Raw genomic sequence first — 17353 nt, forward strand, 5'->3', positions numbered from 1 at the left:
TGGATGCAAGTGAATTTGCAGTTTATTTGTGAGATGCTAACACTTGAGATGCTGTCTTCACACACGTGTTTTTTTTATAGGTTAGACGTTAGAACACAATATAGCACAATAGCACACAGTAGCGCGATCTGGAACATTTTCTTAAACTACAGCGTGTATTATTCCATGATAAAAGCAAAAAATAAGAAACTTTGGAATATCTTTATTTTTTGTTTAAAAGTTTGTAATTTTGAAAAATTAATATTAAGTTGTGAACATAAAATGTAAATAAGTAAATCGCGGCTGTATCAAATATACCCGATATGTTAATCAGTATATTATACCTGAAAAACATAATATATTGATTATTTATTAAAAATGTAATTTATAATCGGATCTTCTAGCGCAAACGTCTTACACTATATAAAATTCAGAGTATCATAGACGTTTAATATAAAAGAGGTTTTACATTTATTTATTTCAAGAAATTAACATGTACATAAGATATTAACAATAAGACCATTTTTTTTCATGGCTGTAAGTCTCCTATATGGGCTCCATTATTCTGGTGTCCTTTTGGGACTTACGTATTTCCAAATCCGCCACGATTGCAAATGGCGAACGGATGGAACTTAGAAAGTCTTTATCACAAATTAAATAAGATTAATCGCAGTGGTTGTTATATTAATATTAGAGAGCTATTTCGTTAATATCTAAGTTCAGGTTTTCTGGTTTGCCCACAGAAACCGCGTAAATCGTTTCTGTCGACAGACCGAGATATATACGGAGGGTCTCAAAAGATATAACTTCTAATCTTCGCTTCGTTCAATAGAAATCCTTCGAGACACGCAGTATAACCGTACGACACACTTCGGTGTCGTGAACTCGGTGCGTTTCAATGGTACACGTATCCTCTAGCGGATGTGAGTGTTCCTTTGTATTGGCTCGGAAATGTAGGTATTCCGCAGATCCGCTTTCGCCGATTCCTTTCCCTCGCCTCCCGTATGAGCGCCGGTGACGAAAGTTCTTATCGTCCATAAGGATAAGGATATGACCATTTGTACCTGTATCTGGCCGGACGTGGATAATACGCGAACGCGTAGACCACTGCAACAGAGAGCACGGTTGCATGCAATAAAATATAAAATATACAATGACACACTTTTTCTTTTATTAACACACGTGATAGATATATTAATCTATCGTGAGATTTTCACGGGAATATAAACCAATCATTCTTTTCAACCTATCAAAAATAATTTATTTTATTAGAATGAAGAAGTTGAGTTAGGTCTTTAAGTATAGCTAAGCCTGCAAATGTCGCTTTAAAGTAACTTTTGTTTTTTGATTGCGAATAATTGCGATGTGATTTCGGAGAAAGCCTGTGACAATATTTACCCTATTTATTTTGTTTGCCTATCTTTCCGTGAAATTACATGTTTCATATACCATATTATGTATAATTGTCAGGAAAGTAGATATTTAATTTTTTTTACACATTCGGGATTGAAATACATTGGTTTATGCACTTTCCATTCTAGTATTTGGGAGATAGACGTATTCTTTTGAAAAATATTCGTTGTATTCGACAAGAAACTTTTAGAAAGTATTCACACGCCTATTATATTCATCGCCGACGTCGTTACTTGCCTCGACCTTATAGCCGATGGAGCCTCTGCAACGACGCGTATCGCGCGAGTCGTTTGGCGAACGCCCGCCTCTGGACGTTCCTCTTACGGAAATGTTCCAACGTGCCGAGAGCCGAGGTCGGTACCAATGATCCTTGGCTCTGCCAATAGTAAGTCGACGGCATCGGGTTCAAAAGCGGTACTTTCAGCGGGCCGCCCAAGCTGCCGTGAAGGTGGTCCGTGAATTGATGTTGCCCGCGAAAGTCCAAGTGTGGCTGCAACTTGGGCAGATTGAAGGCATCTGAATCGCCCAGGAGGGATATTTTCAAGGGCGCGATTTGCGGTTCGGTATCCACGGACAGACTCGCGTATACCGACGTACCGCCGTCGTCGTCGTGCGGCAGCTTGGGCGGATCCAGCAGAGAACTATGCGGATTTGGATACTGAATCTGCTGCAGCGGCGGGTACTCCACGTTCGGCTGGATCGACAGGGTTTGGTCCAGGCCTATATTTGAGAAGTGATGATGCGACGTGGTCTGCGGTAGTTCGGGCCGTTGGTAAGCGCCGTCTTGAGCGGCAGGATAATTCTGCTCGTAATTATGCGTCGGATTGTTATGGTTCGCGGGATAGTGACCAGGTATATTGTAAGTCGGATGCTGGGCGGGAGGGTGAGAGCCCACGTGGTTGTGGTTGTTATTGAGGCTGTCCTGGCCAGCCACGGTTTGATCCTTCGAGCCGATGCTACCTTTTGGCACGCTATTTAACAGATTCTTGATGACGGAGCTCTTAGTGGGTTCAATGAAACTCTCCGCCGGTCCCTCCTGCACTGCCGCGTTTGTATGTTGATCGTTGTGCTTGTCCAGGTCAGATTTCGTCACGATCAGCAGGCCGCCCTGACCATTGTCTGTGAACGTGACGTCTGTCAGTCTCGTCGACAAATTTATTCGGTGCTTTAAAGTATTAGGTACAAGTTCGTTAGTCGAGTAGGAGCATAAAAGCAGGTACTGTCGAGATCGATTAGCACGTTGTTGCGTATGTGCCGAGTGTACTGTAACGTGTCCGTTGAGCAAGTGCGAAGTGTGAACAACATGACAAGTCCTGGTTCTAGTTTCGCACATTCAATACACGGATGGATACACTTACACATATTTGCAGGGGACTATCACAGGGTTTAATTGTCACAATTCACAATACGGTGTAGTGCGTTTGTATTGCGCTAAATTCTAGACAAGTGAATTTTGGATGTGGTACAGTGACAACGTGGAACAATCTCTTTATTTTTTGATTACAGAGTATCCCAAATATTCGATATAATCACCGTATACCGTTTTACCAAGTAATACGCTGATGATTTCGATATATTTTTTAACGATATTTTACGCAGGCACATATACGTATAAAATTAACAGAAATTGAAGAAGTATGTCAGGAAACAGGCTTTACCGTAGCCTCCTGCCTCTCGCCAACTTTCGGGGAAAGTGAAAGGTCGCATGCTGATACATTCATGGGAAAACATTGGTGGATCGTGAAACGAGTTCTTCCGGGAGAAGAACGAAGAACATTCACATTCACTGCGTCATTTAACGATGATGACGTGCGATACGAAAAGGGAAATTCGGGCGTCATTAAGCGAATCACATTACATGTTTCAAGAAAAAATCGAAAGCGTCGGTATTCGATAAAAGATCAAAGATATTATAACTGTTGTCAGATTACATCGACATTTGACAGTAAAATTTATTCGTGAAAGCGATATTCGTGCGTCATTCTTTTAATGAATTAAGAAATATAATACCTTCCGTAGTTTAATCGTTTCGAAAATTCGAAGAGAAACTAAATACTTTTTAAAATAATTTTCCTTTTGCTCCATATCGAAGCTGTTCTCTTTCCTCAAATAATTGCTTAATTAATGCAATGTCGGAAATATTAGATGAAAGCGGTTATACTTATCAAGTCTTCATCAACGCGTAATAATTACTGTGAGTTAATTGCTGGTATCTTAGAAAAGCACGAAGATACAGGAACGGAATATAACCCAAGGTATTTTGCAACGTTATAATTACATGTATAAATGTGAAACCTACCGTCTGATGCCGGCAATCCGTAGGTTCCGTGTGCAGAAAAGTCAGCGGGCACTTCGGAAAAATCACTCGGCGGTGCCCCTGAATAACTATGTTCATGTCCTGTAATTTCGAAAGAAAGCAATTGATAAAACCCTGAGAAGAAATAGAGATCTTACTTCTAATGAGATTAATCTAATAATTATACATCAACAGTAATACAATGTAATGTGTGCGCGCTAAAAAACTTCATCGTACACGATGCCGATCTATTTCGAACCTCTTTTATCGATTATAACATTATAATATTATAACATTAGATTGTTATCGCTTCTTGAACGGATTTGAGAAAAGCGAATAATACTCGGTTAGGCCTCGGATGCGTGATTACCGTGAATATCCGGCTTCACGGATAATCAGTCGGTTCGTAAATACTAAAATAACTTTCTATAGGCTGCTATTTCTCGATATAAAATTACATCTTTGATCGATTTCCACGTCTAATCGGTTGAATATGGCGTACACATAGGTGAGCGTACAATAGAAAGTAAATGCGTCAAGTTTTTAGCATGTGTAACATTTGTAATTTGCGTGTGTATGCAACTTAGTTTTTTAATAGCTTTCTAATCGATCATATCGTAATAATAGCATCGAAAAATTCGACAAATTCTGCTCGGTGAAGATTATATTTTACCTATATGTTGAACCGGTGGATGACCATAGTAAGGTTCTGGATAAGGTTTCGATTGCGTGCTGGCCACCAGGTGTTTACCGAAGGACGTGATAGCATCCCCTGCTTTAGCGACAACTTTGCCTTTGCCCGATAGTAGGTAGCCACCTCCTTTTACTAGTTGTCCTTTGAGAGCCAACACACCGCCACTTATTGCCTTGAGAGCTTGGAACAACGTGCTAAAAATCGCCTTTTTGAAGTCCCATGTGCTGAGTGGCTTCTCCTCGTACTGAAGAAATAACGAGATTAATGTTAAATTATATTACAAAATTAGATTGTAATTTATTGCGTAACAAAATAACTTAACTTTGAAATAGCGGAAATGATATATCTTTTTCACTTCTTTCTACACCGACATTTTTCCACTTATTTTCTAATTAATGTCGTATTAAATTGCTCGTTACTCAGCATAACAGCTTGTTTAACGCGAGATGCCGCGATTTTCATCTCGCAGAGTCATTTACTTTAATTGCTGCGCGGAATATATCGCGATAAAGAGAAAAATCTTAACGATGATCATAAAGCAATTAAGAGCGTAGATAATGAAAAGGTAAACGGTAGACGGAACCAGTTAGAATTTCGCTCCTTTGCGGCAATGTGGATGACCTACATCATGTTTCCAGCATAAACAACTTTTCTTTTTTGCAACTGCAGAGAATATTAATTAATCAGTTTGTCTCTTTCTTCTAAATTTAACGTAAAAATCTATATTTCTCTGTGTTACTATTTTTCTATTTTTGATAACGTTTCTATTCGCATTAAAATTTAAATGAACTCCATTCAAATAAACGAGAACGCAAGATACGCGACATCCGCCTTGTACGTGAATAAAAGTATCGATTACCGAATAAGCATGATGTTCCACCGTAGGTGCACCGTATACCGGTTTGTACGCCGATTCGCTGCTACCCGCTGATGCTTTCGCCGCGGATCCACTTGATGCACTCGCGACTCCAGATAACACTCCACCTGCTATGCTGGTTAAAAGACCGGCGGATCCGAGATCGAAACCTCTCTTTATCCTGTCCTGCATCAGCGCGGCGTATCTCGGATCGGCAATAACGTCGATTATCAGTTTATCGTTGTCAGTCCGCTTTGTCGCGTCCGCTTCCGTTTGTTCAGGCAGAGCCTCAGACATCTCCCAAGACACATTTTGATCTGCATCGCTTTTCGTCCCATCTAACTGATTATGATCCACGGAAGACTTCCATGTCTCCAACAAACTTAAGAATTCGGATTCTCGATCTTCCGCGGTTCTTCGATACGGTGCTAATCGCTCTAGCTGTTCCGCGGCGCTCTTCAGCAACGTCTCCTGATCGCTCTCCGTAATTTCTGATCGAGCCACGATTATCGAGCACCACGTTACCATCAAGAATTCTGATAGCTGAAACGCACGATAAAATGATAAATGCAGAGAATTACAATCGATCCGTAAATTCTTTGGGTATCGAGATTTTTTGTTATATTAAATACAAGAAAAAATTGTTAAACAAATTCATTCTTTTCTACAAGCTTTTTTGTTATTAAGATAAGAAGGGCCAATAACCGAACATTATTTTGTTATTATTAATTCTGATAGAGTATGATGATATCAGACTAACGATCGAATTCCGCTGAGTTCATAAACGATATAATATTGTGGTTTGGGGAAGTCTGTTTGATTCGTTAAGCGTCGTTAACTTTTTACCACGGTGCATTTTGAGGGTCGAGTGTTGATTTCCGAATTGCTCGAGCGTAGAGCGCATCGACGCGAGCGTAGCAAGTAGAGCGATGTTGGGTGAAAGTCACGCGACTACCGGCAATTCGAAGTGCGCTTCACCACGCGGCTCGCCATTTGCCATACATGACTTGAGGCAACAACAGCCTATCTCGCGAATACCGATGATTTCACGCAGATACCGCAAGACAACTCAAATTAAACTATTGCTAATTAGCGATAAGATTAAAGTTGCGCAATCTGTCTCTCTTGACGGAACAAGAGTTGTGTCTTCCGGGTTTTAGCATCGCGTTTCTCTCGTGAATGAGGTCGTTAATCTATTAGAGCAAAGGGAACAAAAACGAGAACAATTCCGAATTATAAGGCAGACAAACATAATAGAATTGACGAAATTGAATAATCTGCGATTTCGTCGCGGAGAATCGTTTCACTTGAACGAGCGAGAGTGATCATCGTAACCTTGATCTTGCATGTGTAGAATCATCGCTGACCTAGTTCGCCTACGATCGTTTGCTGCGCGAATTTCTTGGCGATTTCTAAAAAAACGGTATAGCAAATGGTCGCTAATAAAAATTTCTGACTTCCGTAGGGCAAAATTGAGCCTTTTGAATGACAGCTGTTTTCATAAAATAGAAAGATGAAATAAGACAAATTTTCGGTGCAAAGTTTTTGTAGTCACGTGTGAATTTTTTGCCACTCGACTCGCTTGGATTATATCATTCATTTGTCAACTTTTTTACCTTCCGTCCTGTGTCGGATATGCATAACAACTGGAAAGTGATCTAATTAGAAAATAAATCACAGAAGAAGATATGAAAGCAGCCATAAGTGCGAAAACTAAACTTTCCAGTACTTTCGTAATGTATTTATTCTAAGGCATTTCCGAAGTGGATAAAAAAATTTTCGTGGAAAATTTTTATCTTTCTCTTTGCAAATAAAGGCTTGGAGCTAGAAAGATTAAGCACACATGTTGAGATGTTGAGATTTGTTTAACGAACAATCAGAGAGAAATCAGACAGATGGAATACAAGCAATAGACATATATATGCAATGTGCTTAGGATCAACATTGCGAATTATAATAAACAAAATAACTTGCGTAATATATTGCGTAGAGTTTGCCATTTTGTAGAAAGTAACAAAAAAGTGGATTTCAATAAACATCACGTTAACGCTGCAGTAATTATTTCTTCACGGTTTGCAACTTTCGTAGCCGAAGGCTATAGAACTATTCCGCATAAATTTCTTCATTGTTACAAGTGTGAAACTCGCGAGTACACTGGAAGAAAGGTTACGGTCAGACTTTATAGAACTTTCACGTGGATGAGAAGCAAGGCGCCTTGCTGGTAATTGGCGTGAAATTCGCTGATAACAAACAATTAATGGTCAGAGAAGAAGAAAAAGAAGAAGAGGCGCAAGATCTCATTAATAATTCAAAGATTATTGGCACTTTTCAGTTGCTTGCTGCAAGATTTGCAGTCTTTGCTATAACGAGAAAAGTATAAAATCGCGAAAGATTAGCAAACAACTATCATCGCGTGAATTAATATAATATTAAAAGTTGCGAATGTCGAAGCTCCTTTCAGTTGACGCTTAAGTATTAAAGCACTTCACACGTGTTCACACAAAGATAGATGAACAGAACGATGCATGAGAACTGTGAAGCGCGTACCTTCATACTTGACTTTCACAGTATAACGGTGAAATGATCACAGCACTCTCACTAAACCCACTAACCATCGCTATGAAATATATCCTCTCTTTATACTGACTCCCACTTTGCCGATGATCAAGAAAGTGGCATCAGTGGCATTCACCTTGCCGGGTTGCGTCTGCCAAAATTCGTGCGGTTACGTTGCAACGCGTGAGATTGCTTTACGAATGACAATTAAGCAGAATTTTATTTCACTTCGTATGTATAATCGACATCATTAAACAAATAATTAAAGGAAATTTCGATGTAAAATCATAATGCTCCGATTTTAACTCAATATTTTTTTTTATATTATCGATTTAATTTTATATTAGATCGCAAGCTTGTCCACGCTGTCGTACAAATAGAATTCGAAAAAGTTAAAATTAAAAGTATATTTTGTAGAATAATAGCGAAAGTATTTTGCATTTCCAATTTTTTTTGTTTGGTGACCAAATGAGTGTCTCATTAAAATATGTGATTTCGATCATTATAATATATTTTAGAATTTTTATATATTAATGTGTTAGTATTTTTAATAAGTATGACCTAGTAGCAACGAGACAAATAAAATCACATAACTCTCTGAACGTAATAATGCGTTTTAAAAATATGTCGTAAGCTGAAGATGCAACGATACGATAAAATGATACGGATATCCGTTAGCTTTTTATCGTGTCGCATTGTCAAGTGTTGCATCGTGGAACCGCTCATTTACTTTCTTCGATTTCCATCGCGTTAACTTAAACCTGTCACGAATGCAGACCGAAATTCGCGACGCTGAATGCAATTACGCGTTAGGTGCACACTGCGATCAGATGCGTCGTAGAAAGGCGGAAAAGGAAGAATTCGGGATATCGTTTTTGACGAAATTCGTGAGTCGAATCACGCGAACGAAAGTCTCCGGATGAAACCCGCGTTGTCTCTTTAGAATATCGATCTTGCTCATTAAGTAACACGCTCGTCTTCGTTTCTTCGCGTTTGTCATAGACACGTATACAGAATGTAACAAATTAGCAACGAGTATACAAGTATTTGTTGTACATAACTAAAAACTATATAGGTAATAATCGAGACGACATGATATTTATATTTTTCATATTTATTTCAATTGTAAATTAATTATTTAATAATTACATGTAAATTTGATACATAACTCTTACCTTTGGTCGTATATCGTCCACTGAATGAAACCAAAACCATTACAGCGTGATGGCCCCTTTGTCTCCATTGTCTTTCCGACGATATCGAGTAGAAAGTATGTCGTTAACGGACGTCGATTTATATTTCGATTGTAATTCGCGGGGGACGAGGGAGGAGTCGATTAACCGCAGATATAATTCACGAGTTGTATTTTATGTCCCGCGTAATAACAAGATGATTACCATCAATTGTGATCTGTGCAACTGTAACGACTGACGGAGCTTCACTCGCGTTTCCTGACGTTTCCTCTTTCTGGACGTTGAATTCACAATCACGAATAATCAATTTTGCTGCTCAATTATTATATAAGTTGCGATCGTGTTTCAACTGATATTTATATCTGAAAATGCGTAAAATAATAAATAATGTTCATTTCAAGACCAGTTTCGTATTAATATCTAATATAGAATAATAAATTCATGATAATTTTTGTTAATTAGATTCGGGATGATTGCAACTTTTTTCTTTAATTTTTTAATTTCTGTTTACACTTCTTAATTCGTAGAAAATAGTAAATTATAACGGGGGTGGCTGTGTGGTCTAGTGGTAGAGCGCCAGACTCGTAACCTGAGGAACCAGGTTCGAGTCCACTAGAGCCATGTAAGCATGGAATGTTTTCCCGATAGCTGCGCCCCTCCGTGCAAGATAGGCTCTTGTGCGGAGAAAACTGGGCCCCGTCTTTCGGAAAGAGACGTTAAGCCGTTGGTCCAAAGGGTTAAAGTGAGAGGGGAAGGATAGTATTGGTAGTAGATTGCGAACCCTACGGGGGTATGCAATATTTTACGAAAAAAAAAAATAGTAAATTATAACGGTAACAATAAAAATGAGATTCTTAATCAAGTATAACTCGAAAGTTGATAACATAGGATATTCACTCATATAACATACTAGATTTAAAGGTTTTTTCTGGTCTTTCGTAATATTTATTGCGAGATGTGTTGCCACTTACCTAGTCGTTTCGTTCAAACTTGACAACGATAGCTCTTCGTGAATCGATATTTAGATCTGTAGTAATAGCAAATTGCTATCAGAGGAACAAACACTCCAATCAATCCGTCATCATTTTCCCTTTACCTCTACATCATATTTTCCTCTCGAATGTAACGTGCATAAAATTTTGATCCTATTATCCCTTGAATCTCTCTTCTATCATCTGAGTGTAATATAAAAAAATCAATGATAGAACAACGACAAAAATAATAAATATGTATAATTACCATTAAAGTAACAAAAATGAAGAATAATTTTTTTGATCTAGAGTTATGTTCTAAACATTATAGGTATATAGTTTTTATGATCTGTTTTTAACGATATCGTTAAACAAATTGCTGATAGTAAGAAAGAAAAAAGAAATTGTAAGGGCAGTACGGGGAAGCCGGACATAATGAGGCAAATATAAGTAAAATGCATATTGGCATAGTGAAAATATGTAATAAACATATTTTATGCAATATATATGAAAACTTATAGATACACAACACAGTTTCGTCACCACCGGTATCACCGCCACTCCCAGCGCCTGCTCCACCGCTAATCAACAATCGTTTTCATTTGATCAAATCTGCAAATTCACAACTTACACAATAATACAGATACGACGTTAATAGAATAACACTTGATCCGCAAGTATTATAATTCAATATTTAAAACAGTGTGACAGAGTGTACTTTGATCAATTTTGTCATTTCTTGAAACCTAAATAATGTTAAATTGTTACGATTATAATTTACAGTTTTATGAAAAACAGAATACAAAATGAATAAAATTAAAATCAAATGATGATAAATTAATTTTGATTTTTTACTGAAAATCAGCTACTTGAGCTGTTCCGCCCTTGGGAGGGCGGATCGGGGAGATGTTGATGCTCTCAGGACCATCTCGCCCTGCGATCGGGGATGTTAGCTGGAGGGCAGGAGCGGGGCGGGGGCGGTGCAAAAAGTCTCCTTTGTCGCATTCACTTTCGAACTAATCTCCATGTTACAAGTGTTACAAATCAGTGCGCTCGACGTACAATCGTACAATCCAAGATTATATCATATATTATATACAGAACAATCTCTTAAATCGCTGAATCTGGATAAAGAACGCGTGATTGAATTCGTCTACCGCGATTGGGAATTTTTTCCTTCCGTCTGCTTTTCTCGCACTCCGCGTCTCTTCAATTTTGCACGCAAATTTCCGACGTTTTTTCGCGAGCGCGCGAGAAAACATTGTTGAAACTCGGATCCAATTTCGCCTCGATTCAGCTCTCGATACGAAATCAACTTCGAATTTCATTAAACTCCCATTTTTCGCATGGGAAATGTGTCTCGGCTCTGGAATTGAAAAATTCAGAATTATACCCACACACGCGAATGAACCAATCGCGGTAGAGAAAAAGCAAGAGGCGGCTTTGATGAGAGATCGCAGGATTTTATTTTCATCGGCGAGCAGGCGATAGAGATTGAAAATCTGAGGGATCAAGGTACTCGATGATACATATTACTCGTGCGTAGCCACTCGATAGTTTGAAAGACGAAGGACGAAAGTATGCGCCAGGCGAAAAAGTCGCGAAGCTCCGATGGAAGGATCTCGGGCGATCCTTTCTCGACGATGGACTTGTGCTCAGTATCCTCTTTTAAACAATTTCGAGATTGCCGAAACCTTCCGCGATATTGAGCTCCTCGGAATTGTATAGAAAGGGACACACAGACGCGCGAACGGATCGTACCAATTATCGCGTTTGGCATAGTGACGTGGTTAAGAAGTCGACATAATTAGAACCGAACTCTTGAATTGCATTCGTCATTCGTCCACTATTTGTCGCGTTGAAAAAACTAGCGGCATGCGAAAACGGCGACGCGTTTGCTATCGCCGAGGTGTCAAAATAATTTCAACGGGCTCTCTTTAGCTTCTCTTTCTATCTATATAGCTACCAGAATATTAATAATGAAAGCGGGATATTTCTCAAGACATCCATATTTTCAGAACGTTAATTTTCCCCGTGGAACCTTCGTGGAGAAAGAGAGAGTTCTACTATGGCGACTTTTTAATCGTGATCCATTTCCCTCGGAACGTCCTTTCTCGCTGACCTCCTGCTTCGGGATTGAAAGAGCGACGGACTTGTCTTGCACAGCATGAATTTATAATGGGCACAGACACTATGTATAAAATGTTACATACGTTTTTTCCCGCGAAAAATGTAACGTGTTTAAAATACCTTTTAAATGTAGCGTCTACTCGTAAACCGCTTGCTCGCGAGGGAAGTCGGAGTCGTCGTTGTCATAAAATTCGCGATGCAATCGGTGTCGCCCGAGTGCGACTCGCAATTTCGGCGCAAGGGAGATAATACTTGATCACGTATCCTTCCCGTTTTGCGCGTATCGTATGCTCAGTGTCTTCGCCAGCTGCGTCTGTCTACGCGATTGAGGGCGGCCACATTTGGCCAGCCGTAGTTTTTCAGTTTTTCACACGAGCTTCATTCTCTCATTCTCACGTTATTTCCAGATTATACCTATATATTCAAAGAAATCAATAAAGTTCTTTTGCATGTCCTCAATACTATACTAATTTTTGAAAATATCTTGTTAAAAAAATAAGAAAAAAAACTTGAATATCTTTCATACATAATCCTATACGTTAGAATGAGAGACGTAAACTTGAGCAAATGTAAACAAAATGCACAAAGAATATTTTCTTGATTTGCCGTAATTATTTAGTATCATTTAACATCTGAATAAGATAAAATTACGAACATTGCTTCTACGCATATCTTTTATCCGACTATAAAAATAGTGATCATATTTAGTTACTTGAACCAACGCCAAAAGTAGATAATCCTTAAATAGCACAGCAGGAATACTTAATACAGTCCCAGTTTACATTTGAAGTTAAAAAACAAGGCAAACTGTGGATATTTATTGCTACAACTAGTATAATAAATAAGTAAAAACCCTTCGGTATTAGCAACGGCATTCGGCAATTAATAGTGGAAAAAAAACCAGAAAAAAGAATGCCACACCAGTCAAGGAACAATATATCTTTCTGAAGACTGAGCGTCAAGTATTCGGGGAACCAGCCCACACATACGTTAAGAATAATTTCTTTTAATGCGAAACTCCGAGGAGATATGGCCGGCGACGAAAGGCCAGGCGGCGATATGTATTTTCGTCACACAGTACACATATCAGTAATTCGAAACGAGATTTGCGCGGCGAACGTGGCCGCCCTCGGCCGGGACCACGCCGGGCTCTCTTCCTTTTTTCTAAAAAGAATCGTCTAACCGTACGCACAACACCTGCCGTGTACCTAAGTGCGAGAATCCACGTGTGCTGCGTTGTATGTGTATGTGTGTACTACTGATAATTTAACGATCAAAAAACCGCGCTACCTGCAAAATTGAAAAGCTGCGATTTCCCCGTATCAGCGCTGCGCCGCTGCACTATCGTTTCGTCGCAGAGAATTAACTACAAATCGTGTGTGTTTAATCGTTACATCGAAAATATTCGGTATCGGTTACAGCCTAGAATACTGAGCAAAGAACGAATACATCAGCGATCAGTGATCTGTGAACGATCTCGAAGCGCCATTCCCGTGAATTCGAATCCTCTCTCCCTCCCTCTCTCCGCCTTTTCCTTCCTATCGAGTATTTAATGTATAATCAAATGTAAAGTCTCGTGTGGCCGGAGTAAGCTTTTCAGGATAGTCGATCACTGTTTTCCAGCCTTCTTAATCGATTCGCGACACTAATGGCGGAAATAGAAACGTCACGGAGAAACGAAAAGAGAGAAAGAGAGAAAGAGAGATCGACGTTTATACGCGTTTAGGAGCAGAGCGACTTGAAATGCTTCGTAAAAAATTTATAGAATATATATACATCTATCTTTTTTCTGTATATGTATATATATGTAGAAGTATATATTATTGCGTAGGCATTATATATATGTCGTCGGTGTTATTTTCTTCGTTTCCTTCTCGTCGCGCTTGCGTTTCTTCCATTGTTATACGATAGTAATGATGATAACAATAACAATAATAATCATAATAAGAGTACTAATAATACTAATAATAGTAATAATAATAATTACAATCATAACAATCATAAGAATACGAACTTTGATAATTGTCTAATGTCGCCAGCGCGACACACTTTCGCTGTTGCATTCTGTCTGTATAAAGGACATGACTACTTTATACGGTGGCTGAACCGAGAAAAATCGGTTTCTTCATGTTCCTGTTTAGATTGCTACGTGATAATAGCGCGAAATTTCTTTTGTAAGTACCGTTACCTTAATACTGTGATCTAACGTCGTCTATAAGCAAGAATAAAAAAGAAGATGCTTTCACAGTCGTCTTAATTAATCCGACAAAAATCGAAATTGTCCACGCTCGAGAAGTTCTTAAAGTAAAAAACTCTGTAGTGAACAAATCAATCGTAAAATCTCACATTTCCATCTCACTTAACGCCGAGATGCCAGTGGGGAATCGCGAATCAAAGATTGCCCAAATATTCGTACGATAAATAAAAAACGAACGTTTTTCTTAACACTCTTATAATGTCATTTGCCGTAAGAATATTCTTTGGCAACTCCCTCTCCCAATCTCAGATATTCTATTCGTGATTTTGTCCTCGATTTTTCGCGACCATCGTCCATCAAAATTTCTGTAATTTTATTGCGCGACGTATTGTGTACTTTCAATGCGCTTCTTTCGTTTTTATCATGTCCCTCTTATGATATACAGCGCATAAGGTGTCTCTCTTAACATGTAAATATATATAAATAATTATTTGCGAGTCGGTGAGTAAAATAATTGGCGTCTAATTGGCGAGATACGGTATACTTCTTTCATTTGCTGCTCTTCGACGCGTAAAAAATCGATCTGAAGAAACGAATGTCAGATTGTTTGAACCGCAATGTCGGGAACTCGAAAGAGACGAGCGTTCGATCCGAAGCCGAATGTTTGAAAAGCCTAAATCGCATGGCGATTTTTAACAAGCAATTGTTTAATCCGAATTAGCAGAATAAGGTTGCCTTTCAGAGCATGTGCGATTGGAGGAAACATATATTTTATTTAGTTTTCAAAAAAATGCCCAATTTTTTTGAGTTGATATTGAATCATATAACTATACGGAATTTTTTTGTTAGATTGTCCTCGTAAACTCATAAATCACCAAAAATATATTAATACAAGTATTTGACATTCTTTCTATCGTATTTCGGATTAAAAAATTATTTCGATGTATGTTTTTATCATGACTCAACTCACCGTGTCGCTCCTTAATCCTTTCAATCTCAATATATGGGCTATTAGCAAGATTACATTGATTACACCAGATTGACGTTTTTGGACCTCGATGCTTCCTTCAATAGTACGCGCTCCTAAGTTGTCCTATGGATATCGTGTTACGTTCCTTGTAATTCAGCTGCGAGATTTGACTTCGAGTCTTGGCTATGATAGCGATCGGATTAAGAATAAAATTTTCTACGGAGGGATCGAACAGCCTCGGTCGCACTCTCCCGTCTCTCTCGCGCGTCGCAGCTTTCCACGTTTTGTCGATCGGGACAAGCTGATTCTCACGGTGATGTCATGGCTCCTAACTAATATAGGACGACCTCCCTCGTGCGTGTTTTCCCTTAACTACCGTGATCCTGATCGAGCTCGTCCAGCGATTCGAGCCTCGCGATCGGTGCTTCGTTTATCGTGAACTCCCACATCGTGTCCTCGCTGGTCTGTCTCGAAGAGTCTTGTTGCCGGGGTCCGCTCGCCTGTCCCCTGGTACCACCCTCATGTCTGCTCTCCGACCGACCCTGTTGTCCCGATGTAGATTCCGTACCGTTGCCGCCGCGATGATTCGACGAGTCCTTACGCGAGTCCCCGCTACGTGGACGTTGGGCGCCTCCTCGATCCTCTGGCACCACGCAGCTCCAGGGATCTTCACCCTCCGGTTCCGATCGCTTATTGAACGAGCTGTATCTAGCGCAAGGCACGCTTTTGTTAACGGCGTGATAGCGGCATCCTGTTCGGCATTGAGCGCGGCCACTAAACGTGGACGGGACGAGAGATCGAGAATCGGCGTCCACGTTTAGCAGCCGACGCCAGCAGTGGCATACTTTTCGGTCCATGATTTTAAAACAAAGTTAGAACAAAGTTTAAAACAAGCGACGAGACCGAGTCGTTAATTTGAAATAGCGGACACGCGCCACTGCCAACGTAGTTTTTCTAATATCCGATATACATGATAGATTAAAATCATCCATTTTCGCGTTAAGAATCTCTCTATAATGTCTTTATCAAACTACCTACCCAGTCCGGTATTCGCCTCTCCTGAAAGCAGCGGGTTGGCTATGCCAGGCGTGACCCTGATGGACTTGCTGCTGTGTGCTAGTCGGCACTGCCAGGTCGACCGGTTGACTTTGCGACCTCGTGGGCCCGGTCCGGCCGTTTAGCGCCGTTTGCAACGCCGTTGCGAGCGCGGACGTGTCCGACGTGACGGTCAACCGCGACGTTCCCGATGACGTGGAGGTAGGCTCCCTCATGGGGGGTCTGTTGCAGAGTGGAATAAAGCTCGTATCAGCGAATCGACGCGCGAATGTTCAGCTTTTTTTTTCATAAGAAAACCGCTAAGGATAGCCGAGCGAGATATATACTTGAAGCGTACGTGTTTATGTACAGTGGAATATTCGACAACACAGGCCTCTAATCCTCTAAAGTTTAATCCCGAGCAGTGTCACGGGCCCCGCGCGTTTAGGACTACCGGCCGCGCAATGGGACCGACATCGACCATTCGCGTCGGCTATAATCGATCAAGATTACGAATAAAAAACGACGATGAGAATGATCTATTTAAACGTGCATGAAGGATGATTTATCTTACCAAGAAATCGGTTCCATCAACGTCAGTCAACTTCAATCAGAGTTCGATTGATTGAACTCCAAGAAAGATAAAAGAATCAATCAAGATTAAAATCAACTGAGATTGGCGAAACTGGAAAGAACAAGGAATTTTCTTCAATAGATTCGGAAGTAAAGACTAGTTGAGTTAATTGGAGGCTAATTAGACATGTGAAGAAAATTATTTATCAGCGAAACAGAAGAAAGAAAGAAGTACGTGCAAATTAGAGAGAATATCTTCTAATAAAAGATTACTTTTATCTTAACGTAATGCTTCTTACTTTTCTTGCATTTCTAGATATACTCTTTCTAAATACTGGATGGACTACGTGATTTGCAAGTGTCAAAGCTTTCGAGGCGTGCGACGTTAGAAATGATAATCTACAGAAAAAGAGTACCAAAAGTACGATACTACGGTTCTAAAGGCTATAAAATTCCAGAGTAGTGGCACATCGCCTCTGTTTTAAACTAA

At 39.7% G+C, this 17353-nt stretch overlaps 2 protein-coding genes across 14 annotated transcripts in view; both read right to left on the reverse strand.

Annotated features, from left to right (window-relative positions):
- Positions 1 to 438: 438 nt before the first annotated feature.
- LOC139814684 (uncharacterized) lies at positions 439 to 15395 on the reverse strand. 3 transcript variants are annotated; one of them, XM_071781140.1, is made up of 8 exons: positions 15256 to 15395; positions 9959 to 10162; positions 8970 to 9349; positions 5242 to 5781; positions 4362 to 4626; positions 3692 to 3790; positions 1630 to 2511; positions 439 to 1086 (listed from the first exon to the last, which is right to left on the reverse strand). In XM_071781140.1, the coding sequence occupies exons 4-7, from the start codon at positions 5764 to 5766 to the stop codon at positions 1637 to 1639; spliced, it is 1764 nt and encodes a 587-aa protein (XP_071637241.1). In that variant the 5' UTR covers positions 5767 to 5781; positions 8970 to 9349; positions 9959 to 10162; positions 15256 to 15395; the 3' UTR covers positions 439 to 1086; positions 1630 to 1636. The 3 variants fall into 3 exon arrangements, with proteins under 3 accessions (XP_071637241.1, XP_071637240.1, XP_071637242.1); XM_071781139.1 differs by having other exon boundaries at positions 7786 to 9349; XM_071781141.1 differs by lacking the exons at positions 8970 to 9349; positions 9959 to 10162 and having other exon boundaries at positions 15256 to 15391.
- Positions 10436 to 17353, reverse strand: part of Sei (potassium voltage-gated channel seizure) — a 96183-nt gene continuing 89265 nt past the window's right edge. For 8 of the 11 annotated variants that reach the window (XM_071781135.1, XM_071781126.1, XM_071781128.1 and 5 more), the window contains 2 exons: positions 16294 to 16533; positions 10436 to 15978 (listed from right to left, as the gene is read on the reverse strand). In XM_071781135.1, coding sequence (XP_071637236.1) covers positions 15624 to 15978; positions 16294 to 16533 — 595 coding nt within the window. In that variant the 3' untranslated portion in view covers positions 10436 to 15623. The remainder of the gene's footprint in view (positions 15979 to 16293; positions 16534 to 17353) is intronic. The other 3 variants (XM_071781130.1, XM_071781127.1, XM_071781129.1) reach the window with 2 other exon arrangements.

Source organism: Temnothorax longispinosus, chromosome 6 (genome assembly GCF_030848805.1).
Source record: "Temnothorax longispinosus isolate EJ_2023e chromosome 6, Tlon_JGU_v1, whole genome shotgun sequence".
Classification (NCBI taxonomy): Eukaryota; Metazoa; Arthropoda; class Insecta; order Hymenoptera; family Formicidae; genus Temnothorax; species Temnothorax longispinosus.